General features: G+C 43.0%; 1 protein-coding gene across 1 annotated transcript in view; it reads left to right on the top strand.

The window, feature by feature from the left end:
- LOC119660980 (growth/differentiation factor 8) overlaps positions 1–16286 on the top strand; it is a 50221-nt gene that overhangs the window by 18005 nt on the left and 15930 nt on the right. The window contains exon 2 of the mRNA XM_038070063.1: positions 9561–9797. Coding sequence (XP_037925991.1) covers positions 9561–9797 — 237 coding nt within the window. The remainder of the gene's footprint in view (positions 1–9560; positions 9798–16286) is intronic.

Below are 16286 nucleotides of genomic sequence, written 5' to 3'. Positions count from 1 at the left end.
CCTAGAAGCAAAGCAGACATTCATATTAACAAGGTCTTGTTTGAAGGTCTCAGCTAAAAAATTAAGGAAAACCCCGCATATGGATACCCATAAAACCTTCGAATCGTTTCTCACCAGCAAGAGAGCTCCACCAGACAAAACTCGAAAACCATCAACATGTGAGACCATTCGACATCAACAGCTAAATACTACGATAAGGGCAATATTTATGGTAGAAAAAGAAGACGAGGCAGACCCCGCCTGAGATGGAGTAATGGTGTAGGTCAGGACGTCAGACAGCTTTTAGGGATATCGAATTGGTGGACCTCGGCGCAAAACCGGAATGTCTGGAGTTCCTTATCAAGGCAGGCCAAAACCGAGTTTTTCCATTGCACGTCCGATCAAGGCGCTGCCAGATCGCACCTTGGCATTCAGGGCACCCATCTTGATCACAACATCACCTTTAGAAAGCCTCCCTTGAACTGCGTTTAATTTTTTGTAGCAAGCGTCTTTCTGCATCGGCTCCCAGGTCAGGAGAGCGCGCTTTGGGGCAGAAGTTAGACGCGACCCGACGCCGGATTTGCCTCTGCTACCACTTGGCTTTCCAGAGTACAAAAGCGCACTTTCCAAAATTCGACCAACTTACTTCGCTTAGGCCCGAACTGTCCAGCTTATATCGCTGGAATTGCCGCTTAAGTTGGAGAAAGCGAGCACCATTTTCGAAGAGCGCGCGAAAATTCCAGAAACCAATCATAATCCGTTTTCGATAACCAGAGGTCGTTGCTGTCACATTGACGTTGACGTTTCGGTAGCAGTGAAGTTTCAAAATTTGCAAGTTGCTAGCCCACAAATTTCTATCCCTTTTAATGGCCTCTTACGACAAGCAGGAAATACTTTGAATATATTCTTAAGCCCCTAGTCCCAGGGGCCTTCAAATGAAAATGTCTAGTTATATTTCAGTTGCGTCTTAAATCCATCTTTAATTGATCACGTTTCAATGTGATAAGATCTAAAAAAAAGTGAAGTCACAGTTAGGATTCTCTAAGGCGATCAATTTTTGCTAATTGGTCCTGCGATAATACCATGTCATTAGAGAAAAATGAATACGAGAATAAGAACATGCAAAAATCACCAACAAAAACAAGTCGGATCACTTTCAAATTTTCAGAAATTGATAACAATAAAACGTTTTTGCTGGAAAAGATATTTACTACACAAATTTGTATAATATTCGATGTGTGATTGTGCTAGACCGAGATACTGCGGATATGATGTAGACTGACTTGGTGAGATTTTGATTTGAACTAGTAAACTTTAGACCATTTTTTTTTTTTTGGTTTTATTCTTTTGATTTTGTCATTTATTGATATTAAAATAATCGCGCTCATCATATAAATTAAAGAAAATGATGACAATGAAATTATATATTTTTTTTTTATGAGAAAAAAAAAAGAGAAGGAACCACGAATGACGTCTTTTTTTTTGGATTTACCTTGATATTTTTTGTCTTGAATAGGTTTTTTATAAGTAGAAATTTTGATTGGAATCGAGGCGATTCTAACAATTTTCTAATTAAAAATTCAGACAAATCTTGAACGCCACATGATTTTTTTGTGGTAATGCATTATTTATATATAATTAATGAAATAGCCAAATTAGTAGAAATTAATATGATAACGTGCATGGACTGAATTTCGTGCGCCCATTACACATTTTTTTCTTTTTTTCTTTTTTTTTATTTAAATAAACGAATAAAAACTGAATATTTGAGGTGAAAAATAAAATATTTTTCATGTTTTGACTATGACGTGGATTTTACTTTATTGATTTTTTATGGAAAACTTGTATGATTAAATGACCAATGGTTCCAAAGCATTCTTAAACGTTCCAGTATATTATAAAGGAAATGTTTGTAGTGATATATCGATTTATTAGACTTGGTTCTGTCGATTTATAAGTCAATATACCAATGACCTTCCGCCTGATCGAAAAAAATTCTTTATTCATAAATTAGTAATTTTATAAGACAGAGGAAACCATTAAGAAATATTCCATAAGATAACAAGAATGTGGTGGTTCAAGGGCTTTCGCCAAAGTCTGGCGCTTAAATTCTTTCGGTACAGGCAAGAATGAGAATGGTCATGAGATAACTGAATGTCTAGGGAAACAAAATGATTTCCAGTCTAAACAAATTTAAAAAGAATCAAGTCTTTGCTATCTGTCCTCTACGGTACCTATGTATTTGTCTGATGAATGGTTACAAGTGACTTTTCTAGGGAAAAGATAGTGGGACGAGAAATGTCGAGTCTTAATCTTTGATTAAATTAAGATTCAACAAAATATATTTTTATAATTGTAAGTTTTGAAGGAAAAAAAGCACTTACAAAACCTAAACATGAATCCAATTGAAATAAGTAATTCTTTAATAATATTTCATTTTAAATAATTCTTCCTCACCCTCCTCGTTAGTGTCATACTCCGAAAAAAAAAAATACAAAACAAACGACGCGAGACGATCAACGGTCAACATTTTGATGGGTATCGACCTCTCTCCTGCATTTTTTCATGGAAATAATTTGCGTAAAAACGACTTAAACAAATCTCAAAAAAAATATAATATAATCGATCATACAATAGAACTCAGATGTGTTTATCAAAATATACTTGAAGCTTATTATATTGTCAATTTTTTTGGACATTTAATCGAAGATAATAAATCAAAGAAATAATATAAATAATTATGAGACAAAGGAGAAATATGAAATGAATCGCAATTTTTCTAGTAACAATAAATGTATTGATCCAGGTCAAAATATTTTTGAGATTTTTTTCGTGGGTCCAGATCGCAGTACAGATTTTTGATTATTTATAATATTTTTATTTTTATTATTTATATTTTGAACATTGTAATATGGTTAAACGATTCTTTTGGTATAATTCATTTTTTCGCGAGATAATCAAAGTATTTTTTCCATGAAAATAACTCTGACAGTAAATATTAATCAATCAAAAGAAAAATAATCAATAAATATTTTCAATTAAATATAATAATGTAAAACACAACTTTATTATTCTTAATTCGAACACAAAAATTTATGGTTTTTGATTTTCAGGGCATCGAAATAAGAGAGTCCAATAAACAATATTGAATTTATTCAATGGTAATACTTTGACCCACACACTATGGTCTCTTTCAAACGAAACCTTAAATGAATAATCTGTTTATTTTGACGAGACAACCGGAATTTCCCAATGAAGAAATAGCATTAATTTTAAAATTAATAATGGCTCATATATATTTCAAATGAAGGAGTATTTATCAGTCGGGAACCAAACAAATATTAAAAAAAAAGGCGGAAGCACCCATGAAACCCACCTTTATCAATCCAGCACTATTAATTTAATTTCACTGGGTCTTCGTACACTTTCCGGGGAAGGGGCCTGGGGTCTATAGTAGACCTGACATACGTGAGTGCCACTTAAGCCAGTAGAATCGCTTGGCATGTCAGTGAGGACTATACTCACAGCGACCATCAGGGGCAATCTGCATAGAGATCAAGGGCGGATCGAGCTCGAAAAATAGTTTTCGCAGAATGCCGGGTGGTATGCTTGGCTGGACAGTGAAAGAGTTCGAGGGGGACACGTTTACCGCGGTGCTCAAATCCGACATATCCCTGAATGGTACGGCTGGAGAGAAAGCCAACCAGATCACTCGATGGGTGACGGAAGCATGTGATGCTACTATGCCCAGAAGGCGATTGCTCCCCAGTAGGCAACCCAACTACTGGTGGAACAACGAAATCTTGCGAGTTTGCGAGCCGCATGTTTTCGGGCAAGGAGGCTTTGCCAGAGGCTCAGGGGAAAACCCGGTGGCGACGGTCGAGAGGAGGTACACAAGCAATTGCGTGGCCGCCTAAAGGAAGCCATTCGGAGGAGCAAAAAGAACTGCTTCAAACAGCTGTGCGACCATGCCGACATAAACCCTTGGGGCGAGGCTTACATAGTGGTGATGAAAAGGCTGCGGAAATCACCCCAGGTGACCTGTCCGTGCCTCCTAAAACAGATTGTTACCACTCTGTTCCCTCACCACGAAAATAGGGGAAGGCAAACTTTGGTCCAGCTAAATGACGGCATAATACCGCCTGTAACTGTGGAGGAGCTACGGGAAATATGTGGTAGGTTCGGTGACAACAAGGCCCCAGGTTTGGATGGCATTCCCAACCGAGCTTTGAAACTGGCAGTGAAGACTAGGCCCGAACTTTTCGCCAACACCTTCGAGGCGTGCCTAAAAGAAGGAATATTCCCTGCCCAGTGGAAAAAGCAAAAGTTGGTGTTGCTTCCGAAGCCTGGCAAGCCACCTGGAAACCCAGCGTCTTATCGTCCTATCTGCCTGTTGGATACAATGGGGAACATGATGGAGAGAGTCATCTACAACAGACTCCTGCCCATCGTCGAAGCCAACAATGGTTTGTCGGAACGCCAGTTTGGTTTCCGACGCGCCCACTCTACGGTGGACGCAATTGGCATGGTGGTAAACCTGGCAAAAGGTGCACTGATTTCTGGCGGTTGCTGTGCCGTGGTGGCGTTGGATGTGAAAAACGCATTCAACTCGGCCAACTGGAATAGAATTAAAGGGGCGTTGGCTGACATAGGTGTCCCCGGATACTTAGCGAATTTGGTGGAAAACTACCTCTCAGAGAGGACTCTCTGGTACGAGACGGATGTGGGCCCCAAAGAGTACATTGTCACAGCCGGGGTACCACAGGGATCGGTACTTGGTCCCCTGTTGTGGAATATCATGTATAATGGGGTGTTTGCTCTTCCCGTCCCAGAGGGGACTACGATTGTCGGCTTTGCTGATGACCTAGCTGTGGTTGTTGCAGCAAAACACCCAGAAGATGTGGAGGTTTACGCAACGGAAACAGTGAGAGCGCTAAAGTCCTGGCAAGAAAAGGCCGGGCTGACCTTGGCGGACGCGAAAACGGAAGCGGTCTTAATAACGAACCGCAGGAAAAATAACACTGTAAAAGTGGAGGGCGGTGGACATACGGTCGTATCAAAGCCGGCTATCAAAAACCTGGAGGTAATAATTGACACCAAATTGAGTTTTAGGGAACACCTAGAGTGTGCATGCCAAAAGGCAGCACCGAAACATTGCCGGAGGTTGGTGCTAGCCGGAGTGGTGCGCTCCATCCTGCTCTACTCGTCGCCTGTGTGGGCAGAGGCGCTTGCAAACTCTCAGAGATGGAAGCAAGTGAACTCGGTTTACCGGCGGATGGCTTTGAGGGTTTGCAGTGCTTTTAGAACCACATCAGATGAGGCAGTATTAGTGGTGGCAGGCATGATCCCGGTCGACATTCTGGCCAAAGAAATGAGTGTCCTGTACAATGCAAGACACATGGAGGGGCATGCACACCGTAGAAATGCGGCAAGGTCAGAATCGCTTGATCTCTGGCAACGCAGATGGGACGAGTCTACGAAAGGTCGGTGAACGCACGGGCTCATTCTCAACATTAGGGTGTGGCTTGAGCGAAAACATGGGGAGACCAACTACCACATTACCCAGTTCCTCACGGGGCACTGTGGTTGCTACAGGCATTATCTGCACCGCTTTGGGTTGGATGATTCTCCGAGCTGTCCCAGATGCGATGGCATACCGGAGGATCCAGAGCATGTGATGTTTCACTGCCCACGATTTGCGATGGAGAGAAGGAGCTTAAACCAAGTGCTGGGCAGGAGCGGGACCTCGGAGAGCTTGGTTACTGAGATGCTGGAGCCCGAGGAGAAGTGGCTTACGGTTGGCTCTGCAATCATCCAAATGCAGGAGGAGTTGCTGAAGGAACAAAGAAGGAGGAAAGCCGGAAATAGGAGAAGGATGAGTGCCTAAGAGGAAACCTACCCCGCGAAGTAATACCTCAATGGTGGTTCCGCGGGACTGGGGCTGGAGAAACCGAGGGTGGTTTTTAGTGGGTGTGAATCCCACACGCGCCCGCTGTAGTTCCGCCGTTCGGGCGGCGGACGTGTCTTTCTAAGATTTTCCACCTCCATGTATGCACAAAAAAAAAAAACAAGGGAGATATCAGACAGTGCAGCAATTATAGAGGTATCACGTTGCTGAGTACTCTACAAGATATTCTAAGCTATCTTGCTAGGCCGGATAACCCCATTGGCCCATACGAAAGAGGCTTCACTCCTGGCAAATCGGCAACAGATCAGATTTTCTCTCAGCGACAAGCGTTGGAAAAACTGTTGGAATATGGACAACAGTTGCACTCTAAAGCCTATGATTGCCCCCTTTTCACAATGGGAGAACTCGAAGAAGCGGTTCTCACTATGAAAAACAGGAAGGCGCCAGGTCCTGATGGCATCCCGGCGGAAGTTTACAAACTGGTGTTCCACCAACGGCCAGAATTGCTGCTCGAAGCGTTCAACGCGTGCTTGAAGGAGGGCATTTTTCCTTGTCGCTGTAAAGTGGCCAGACTCGCGTTGATCAGTAAGGGTAAAGGAGACCCGGAGCTCCCGTCTGCATACCGACCGCTGTGTATGCTTGACACGGCCGGAAAAGTGCTCGAGAAGCTCATCAGGGGTAGACTCGCTGAAGCGATCCGTGCTGCCGGGGACTTATCCGCAAGGCAGTTCGGGTTTAGAACAGGGAAATCTACAGTGGATGCTGTTATGGAGGTCGTAGATGCGTTTAATCGAGCCGGGGCACACAGCCGCCGATCTCGACGGATAGTGCTCCTCATAACGCTTGATGTCAGAAATGCCTTCAATTCCGTAAGATGGACAGATATGCTAGGCACACTAGAGAACTCCTTTCACGTGCCAAGCTATCTCTTGCGGATATTGAGGGATTATCTGAAAGACCGCTCCCTGTTCTATGAGACGCTAGAGGGCCAGAGGAGGATGGAAATCACGTCGGGAGTAGCGCAGGGATCCATCCTAGGGCCGGACCTCTGGAACGCTTCCTACGATAGTCCGCTGAGACTCGATATGCCTGAAGAGTCGCGCCTGGTCGGTTATGCAGACGACGTTGCGGCACTTGTTGTCGGACGCACTGTTGAACAGGCGCAAAGCAGACTTGGCTTATTGATGCGACGGGTAACCGGATGGATGACTGCTCGCGGTTTCAACCTTGCGCTGGAAAAAACCGAAGTAGTCATCCTGACCAGAAGGAGAATCCCGACCTTGCGTCCCATATCGATCGGCGAGTTGACTATAGAGTCAAAACCAGTGATTAAATACCTTGGTTTAATGCTCGACTCGAAGATGAGCTTCTTCGAGCAAATCAAAGCAGCAGCGGATAGGGCTGCAGCAGGAGTCGCGGCCTTGAGTCGGCTAATGGCGAATGTCGGCGGCCCTATATCAACTAGGAGACGTCTCCTCATGGGAGCAACGCAGTCCGTCCTTCTCTATGGTGCGGAGGTATGGGCTGATGCCCTTGACAAGGAGGTGCATCGTAAACGCCTCGCTCAAGTGCAGAGGCGGGGAGTTTTGCGAGTGGCGTCAGCTTATCGCACGGTCTCCGAACCGGCTGTGATGGTGATTGCGGGAGTGATCCCCGTTGCCCTCCTTGCCAAGGAGCGCAAAGCTATCTAGCGCCGTAAGAGCGAAAACTTAAAGAGTTGCCCGTGAAGAACGTCAACGCACCCTTAACGAGTGGCAACTTTCTTGGCAAAATGAGCCAAGGGGCAGGTGGACTGCGCGGCTCATCGACAAATTAGATCCGTGGTTGAACAGAAAGCACGGTGAGATTGATTACTTCCTTACCCAACTTCTAAGTGGGCATGGAGGTTTTCAGTCTTACCTGCACAGGGTTGGGAAGGCGCGATCTCCTGATTGTGTGTTCTGCAATAGAGTGGCGGATGACGCTGAACACACCTTTTTCTCTTGCGAGAGGTGGGACGGCCTCCGCCAGCAGCTTTATGCAGACACAGGGGAGCTCTCTCCAGATAACATTGTGCGAGAGATGCTGAAGAGCGCTGGCAGCTGGAATCGTATTGCGCATTATGTTCGGGCTCTTCTTACTACGAAGAAGATTGAACTCGACCGGCAGAGGGATCGGACGGAAAGGGGTTCCCTGAACTAACAACTCCCTTCCTCCCCTCCCCTCCCGTTGGTGAAGGGAATTCCCTGACTTGAAGGCTCCCAAAGCCGGGAGAGCGGGAGGGCTAGCCCGAAGTAATGTGTCAAACGGTTCCAGGCTAGTTCTCTGATGACAGGGAGGTGTTTAGTTGGTAGTCCGCCAGCGTGCTGTTGCGGGAGTCCAACACTCTGTGCGTAAACGCATTCACCTACCCTACTCCCAAAAAAAAAAAAAAAAACGCCTATGATAGCATAGCCAATAAAACTGTACACGGCCATGAGAGAATTCGGTATCCCGACGAAACTAATAAGACTGACTAGGCTGACCCTGACCAATATGCGAGGCCAGATAAAAGCAGCAGGATCACTATCAAGACCATTCGACATCAACAACGGTCTACGACAAGGGGATGCCCTATCATGCATCCTCTTTAACCTGGCCCTCGAGAAAGTGATCCGTGAAGCAGAGGTAAATGCAAGAGGTACGATCCTCTTTAAGTCCACCCAACTACTGGCCTATGCTGATGATATCGACATCATGGGAAGAACCACCCGAGATGTACAAACTGCCTTCATCCAGATCGAGCAGGCGCCGCGAGACCTTGGGCTGCACATCAATGAAGGCAAGACAAAGTATTTGGTGGCAACGTCAGCATCAAAGACGAACCAACCAACAACATCAAAGAGAGAATACAACTTTGAGACCGTTGACAATTTCTCCTATCTAGGGTCGAAAACCACAACCGATAACAGCTATGATGATGAAATCCGCGCACGGTTGTTATCAACCAACAGAGCCTATTTCAGCTTACAAAGACTGTTCCGCTCGAAACGTCTCACCATAGGGTCAAAGCTCTTACTGTACAAGACTATGATCTTACCAGTCCTCATGTATTCCTGGGAAACTTGGGTTCTTAGCAAGAAAAATTGCGAACTCTTGGCCGCGTTCGAGAGAAGAACCCTCATAAGAATTTTTGGCCCCCTATATGAGGATGGACGATTCCATAGCCTACACGACGACGAAATCTATGAGCGATACCATGACCGTCCGGTTGTGGATAAAATCCGGCTCAATAGGTTACGGTGGGCGGGTCACTTAATTCGTATGGATGAGGATGATCCCACCCGGAAAGTCTATAAGGATAGAAAAAGAAAACGAGGCAGACCCTGCCTAAGAGGGAGCGATGGCGTAGGCCAGGACGCCAGACAGCTTTAAGGGCTATCCAATTGGTGGACCTCGGCGCAAAACCGGAAGGTCTGGAGTTCCCTATTAAGGCAGGCCTAGACCGGATATCGGTTGTTGCGCCGTTGATGATGATGTTTGAAAGTTTGTGGTCTGAATCTGGCATATCAATGCTTTTCACATGGTCAATTAAGACGGAGCAAAGTTCGCAGGGTCAAGTAGTTATAAATATATTGAAATATAATGCTAACCATAAAAAGATATTTCTCATTTAATTTATTTCTAATTAATTTTTTTGTCTTTTATTTTTCAGAACGAACCGAATGTGATCGCGTTAGTCATAGTCCTGCTATTTGTTTTCAATTTAAAATCGATAGTGATTTCGAAGCTAGTGATGTTAGTACTGCTGAACTTTGGATTTATAAAAATTCAAACAAAAATGATTTAAATTATAATCAATCATTTGTTGTATCTGAATTACATTTGAGTGATAATAATGATACTTTACCGAATGTTGAACCAATTGCTATTCAACCAATTGGAACTGAAGGTAAGAATTCTTTTAAAATTATATTAATTTTTATGGATAAAAATATGGCTCCGAAAATTAGGTATTTATATTATAAAATTTACTTCGCCTCATAGTGATTTTTCTTGAATTTTCAAAGATACAGAAATAATTAAAAAGGGATTTTTTTCATTTTTGGTTTAATAAATATATTTTTTGAAAAATATATTTGACCCAAAAATGTCACGTTGAAAATTGGTGACAAATCATGGTTAATGAATTTCGAATAATATTTAACACTCGCATTATGCTCGTCTCATTCATGTACCCATATCACCATAAAAGATTAGAATGACTGATATAATGCGGCCTCAGTCTCAACTACTCTAAACGATCTAATATTCATGATGAAACAATTAATCTTATCAAATACAATGACCCGGGGAAAATGTGGCAAAATATAAACATACAAGTTAGGGAAAAACTGAATTAATATTTTCTTTTTAAATTTTTCTTTGTGGTTCAATCTATCCGGACATAAATCTATGTAGTAGAGATAGACAGTTTTGATAATCTACAATTCTAATTGATCAATAAAAAAGAATAAACAATTAAAAAAATTCAAAACTCAGAACATCTATTTAAAAAAAAAATTACAATCTAATCTGCAATAATGTTAAAAATTTCATTAATTTTATTGCGCCCCTTTAATGCTATCTACACGAATTAATCATTTAGTTTTTCTTCCAAGAAATAAGTACTATTTGGAAATATATTAGTAACCACTGGCGCACGCGAACAGAAAAAAAAACCTTGTCCAAACGAAAAAGATACTATTTTTTTTTTGGTTCCTCGTGGGTTATTTCTTTAATTTAAATGGGAACATCTTTGAACAAATACAACTAAATCGTCTCCTGAATAAGAGTGCAAACATAGAGTCTGCCAAAAAAAAAATGAATATTCAACATTTATAATGTTCACGCAAACTATTTGGGCCGAAATATCAGTTGAGCACACTAGACGCGAATGCCTAGGTTTTATGGAAAAGTTTAAAAGATTTGATAATGTTGATCTTGGTTTTACGCAGGCATAATTTCTTAGATACTTTTTTTATTGCAACTTTAATAAAATTAGTTTAAAATTCTTTAGAATGGATCTCTTGGGACAGGTCACTAGCTTTTACTTAGATGTGTTCTGTAAAATGTTTGCTGAGTTTTAACATGGAGAAATATGAAATTGTTTGTAGGATCAGAATTTCTCTTGGTTATCAGACTGTTGTTCTAGGAAGCCGGAATGGCGGAAATAGAGAGGGAATCCCAAAAGTGATGACAGAGTCGATAGACAAACAGGAAATGGTACGAACCGTATTTAAAGTCGGATTCGAGGCATCGATTTTTTTTTTTTAAATAAATTGTATCTAAATATAGTGTAAAATATTGGGCAAAGTAAGTTTTCGATATTCGGAGTCATTCGGAAATTACACTGTTAAACAAGTCAAGTGTCATATGTCAGGTTCGTGTCGTCCGCCATACTTAAGTGCGAATTTGCCGATCCGAACGACGTTCGAATGACTTCCCTAAAGTAGCGAAAATTGAAGCCAAGGCCAAGATGCAGAAGGTTTATTGGCTAGGTATAGCAGAATCACGGCCAGTTCAGATTTTATGGTTAATAATCACATTCTAACTTTCAAATGCGTTTTTCTCGAAACTACATGTTGTAAATCAGCTGTCATCATAGCCCAAAATCTATCCAGCTTAATTCTTTGAAATTTTCACGACTTATTCAGAACAAATTTTGTACGGTTCGCAAACTGGGATAATTATGATGCATTAGGCCGTTTTTTCATACATGAAAAAAGACGTGATAAAACATCAAAATTTCAGAAAAAGAAGTTTAACAAGGCATCAAACATGTACCTTCAAATATTGTCTAATAATGCTAGTCAGCGAACCGCGTTTAAATCCGCACGTTAAAATGGCGTTCAGTTTTTTCTCCAAGGTGAGCACTGCGTCCTCTAGCGTAGCAGCAAAAATCAAACACCCATTTTGGAGACGGGCCTATAAGTTGCTCTGTACTTCAATAATCAACCATGATATCGGGCCGGAAAAATTATTATGCATACTCAAGATATTAACAAATATTTGGTAAAAAAATCCTATTTGTATCTTCATCCAGTTATTCACAAAAAAAATCCCCAAAAAGCGCAAAAAACGGCATTCACACTGGATGACCCCCTTAAGACCACAAAGAAGCGAAAGTGGAACTCCCCAGGAATTTCTCACCCACGATCCTTCTCAGGAGATATGGCACACTCGGCGGAAGTGCAAATGAAGATTGAATACCAAAAAGCAGAACGACTGTGAGACTAAACAGAAGATGCATAAAGGGTCACCTAATAGTAGCAGGGAGGGGGTGCTGGGGAGAAATAGCTTCTTCATATATGGGACTTTAATATTTCACTCGAATTTCCAAAAAAGCCCAGCCCAAGGAGAGACTTGTGATCCCTCTAACTACTGACCAATAGCTCAGCAACTTCAATTCTGTCAAACGACCTTATCAGCGTTCTATACGCTCGACCGGTGACTTGATGCTACTTCTCACTGCCCTCATAATCACGGCAAGGCCAAAGTTGTTGGCCTTGGTATTTCGAAGACTTTTGACAGGTTATGGCACCTTGCCCTCCTTGTCTTGATGACAAGCTCATCAAATGGATTGGCAACTTCTTCAATGGCCGTTCCATTCGAGTTGTATTGGACGGTGTTGAATCAGAACTTCATACCCAAAATGCCGAAGTACCTGAAGGTACTGTTCTGTCACTCACCCTCTTTTTCATCTTCATTAATGACCTTTTAAGTAGCACTTTCAATCCAATCCACAGCTTTGCTAATGGCAGTACCCGCGACCTTGCTTATTCGATTGATTCCCGGTCTGACTCTCGTCATAATACCTTGCATGTCAACCAGGAGCAGATGTTTGAGTCATTGAATGTGGATACATCGTCTATTATTGCCATTTGGGGCAAAGGAAATTGTGTCCAACTCAATGCTTCTAAAACCTAACCTAACCTAACCCAATCTATCCTTGTCGTTTGTGGGAATATTCCCAACTCACCCTCACCCAGAATACTGGGTATTAACATCTCTGGTAAGCTCAGCTGGACCGACCACATCTTCAGCATTGCGAAAAATACGATGATATGTTTGGGGCTTTTACCATTCGACCTAGCGCAGATCTACAAAACTCAGGTTAGACCTAGACTCAAATACAACTCTCACCTTTGGGTGGGTGCAGGTATAACTGCACTGTCTGCTCTTGATAAGGTTCAACGAAGACCTTTTTTGAACTCATCGGTGATGTGAGCATTACATCAAAAAATTGAGCCCCTGGAGCATAGACGAAATGTTGGATGTCTTTCTCTCCTTTATCGTTACAACAACGGTCACTCCTCCCATGAAATATCAGGTCTCATCCCTTGTAGAGCCTCTCCCAAACCCAACACCCGGCTAAATAGCCGCTCTCATCCCCATACTCTAAGGGTCAATGCTAGTTACGTCGTGAAATACTACGAATCCTTCTTATCTCGAATTATACGAATGTAGAACAGATTATTATCTTCTGTCTCCCCGTCTGACTACATCATACTAGGCGAGGAGTGCATCGCAACTTCTTTTCTCGCTCAACCCCTTCCCCATTCCAATCTCTAACTCCCTTCCTTCTCGCCAAGGCTATGCCATAGCCTCATGGAAGTTCGAGGGATAGTATATCATAGTATATCAAACGCGTACATGTCTCGTTTGATGTTAACTAGGGAAACTCTCTTTCGGCACTTCTGCGTGGCGCAGTGCAAGCACGTGCGCTTATAAAACACTCGATCCCAGATTGAATCTCAACTTAAACCGAGACTTTTCTCTGTATCCTAGAAATTAGCTCTCCTAACACCTGTTCCTAAGAAGGGTTGCTCTGGCGATCTCAAAGAGACAAGGCCTATCTCTCTTGTATGCAATTCACCTCAACTAGCACTAGTCCTCTATCAATCCACTTAATAAACTCGGCTTCGATAATCTCAAATCCACCGAAGAGGTAATACCTTACCTGCAAGAATACATCCTTAATCACCTGAAACATAGGCAATGCACCGCAACCTGAGCCCTAGGCCTTGAAAAGGTATTCGATCCAGTTTAGAAAGATGGCTTGCTCTCAAGCTAATCCAGACTAATTGCCCCTCCCCCCCCCCCCCCTCTTATTTAGAATACTTGTAGAGTTCATCTCCAACAAAACACGTGTGGTTCGATAGACTGTCCTCCATCAACTTCCCCGTAGATTCAGGAGTGCCTCAGGTGACCATCCTAGGTCCCAAAACATTTTAGCATCTTCCTTTGGGATATTTCCCTGCCGTCCCTTCTCCCCTACAACAACTGCAGCCCAGGCTGACCCACGACCGCCTTTTTCCCAAAAAAAGGTCCCACCTCATCAGGTGGGATCCTCTTCGCGGACGACACCATCCTGTACGCTAGTGAGCTCAGGTCCACTCTAGCCCCTCTCTATTTCTCAAACACTTAACCAATTGGGTCATTGCTTATTTCAATCGGTGGACCCTCACCGCTAATATCCATAAGTCTGAGGTTATTTGCTTCAGAAACCCCAGCGAGAAGTGCCAGAAAGTAAAAGGTTACAACTACGCATTGCCAATTACACTCTCGAGCCAAAACCAAACTCTCAACAAACTTAACTTAAATCTAACTCCCACGACAGATCATCTATAGCTAAAGCTTCTAAGGCATCAGCCGTCTTAAGAAACCTCCTCTCCTCCCGGGTCCAGTTTCCTGCCACCCTCCACCACCCTCTTATTCAAAGCCCTAGTTCGACCAGCCCTGACCAAAGGTTTCCCAGCATAGGCTATCATATCACCCAACGCAGCCGAAGCCTTTCAACGCTTCCAAAGGACCACCCTCAGAAAATGCATGGCCAAATACAGAAGACCGAACCTAAAATTTCACAAAAATTCTCTCCCGGGTTTGTCTCATAATTCCGGATATGATCAAACTGTCACGCGTCAGACTGAAGAGGTGGCCATCCCACTCCTATCCACTGATAAAAACATTCGCTACATGTAACGCCTCACTGGGCGAGCGGAGATACTACGTGTCAGGACAGACTCTCCTTTCGGACAGTAATTCTCCCCTCAACCATCAGTCCTTCCCTCCCTCTTTTATCCCCTCCTTTTATCAAAGCTCTTTCCTGGATTTTCGCAGAGGCTAACCGCGTCGGACCAATGCTCCGACAGTCACTCCTAATTTATAATAGTTACCTCTGCCCTGGACGAAAGCCGCCCGAAGCTAAACTAGACTTTTGTTTGAGAATCGAGGGGTTCCTAGGACAGAGGTGAGGCAGCGTCTAATGAGTTGCTTTTGCCCAGGACGAAGTCACAAGTCATATAATTTCTGCAACTTGGCTGCTTGCCCAAGAATGAGGGTTCCTTGGACCACAATTGTGGAACTATGTTGCTTTCCAACTGTTTCCAACCGTTTGTTGATACATTTTTTAAATGGTTGGGTGCCACGCCCCAAGCGAGGGATCCGTGAACCAAAAAGACGTGAGAGTAAGTTGCCCTCCATTTGGTCGGGTCCAACAGCAAGTGGATGTGGACTTAGGTTCCCTCACTTATCCTAAACAAGTGATACCAAAAAAACTGGGTTTAGTCGGGCACTGGCGGCTCACTTACGAACGTTTCCTTTTGGGACAGCTAAAAAAGCTTTCATCGAGCTTTTTACTGAATTATTTGTGCAGCAAGGCTCGAAACCCGCACGAAATTAACTTTGAGATTTTAAGGTTTTAATGAGCAACTACCAGTTGCTGGTCTGCTGAAGTTTCTTGACGCGATTTGTGACATCACACAGAACGGCGTGGGGTTTTCAGTGAAACTTTGAACGCTTATATCTCCGAAGATATCGAGAATTTCGCAAAAAGGAGCTTAATTCGTGATCACTGCTATCAGGGGAGGGTCTGAGCTTGAAAATGGTGTATAGGGTGGGGGTTTGAGTGCCAGGAAAATTGCTGATTTTTGGAGGAATCTTGGGAAGAACTTTAAGCGCTCATATCCCCGATAATTTTGAGAATTTCACAAAAAGGAGCTTCATTCGTAATCACTGCTATCGGGGAGGGTCTGAGCTTCAAAATGGTATAAAGGTTGGGGGTCTGAGGTTCATTCGTGATCACTACTATCGGGAGAGGGTCTGAGCATCAAAATGGTATAAAGGTTGAGGGTCTGAGTCCCAGGAAAATTGCTGATCTTTGGAGAAACCTTGGGAAGAACTTCCTAGTCCTACTCCCTGACCAAAGTCTAGGTCAAAGGAAATCACCTCACGTTACCTCCTCTTTCACTAGGTCTACTCCTCTTCCTTCAGTGCAGTGATCGGACAAGGAAGAAATTTTTCAAAAAGAATATATTGCGTGTAGGCGTGGTTAAGATAAGAGATCTGGAAGGATACGGAGATATGGAGTAAAAGACACCCAAAATCAGAATAGAAGGAA

This window comes from Hermetia illucens, chromosome 7 (genome assembly GCF_905115235.1).
Source record: "Hermetia illucens chromosome 7, iHerIll2.2.curated.20191125, whole genome shotgun sequence".
Lineage (NCBI taxonomy): Eukaryota > Metazoa > Arthropoda > Insecta > Diptera > Stratiomyidae > Hermetia > Hermetia illucens.
The sequence above is the reverse complement of the archived record's forward strand: the minus strand, read 5'-3'. Positions and strand labels throughout refer to the sequence as shown.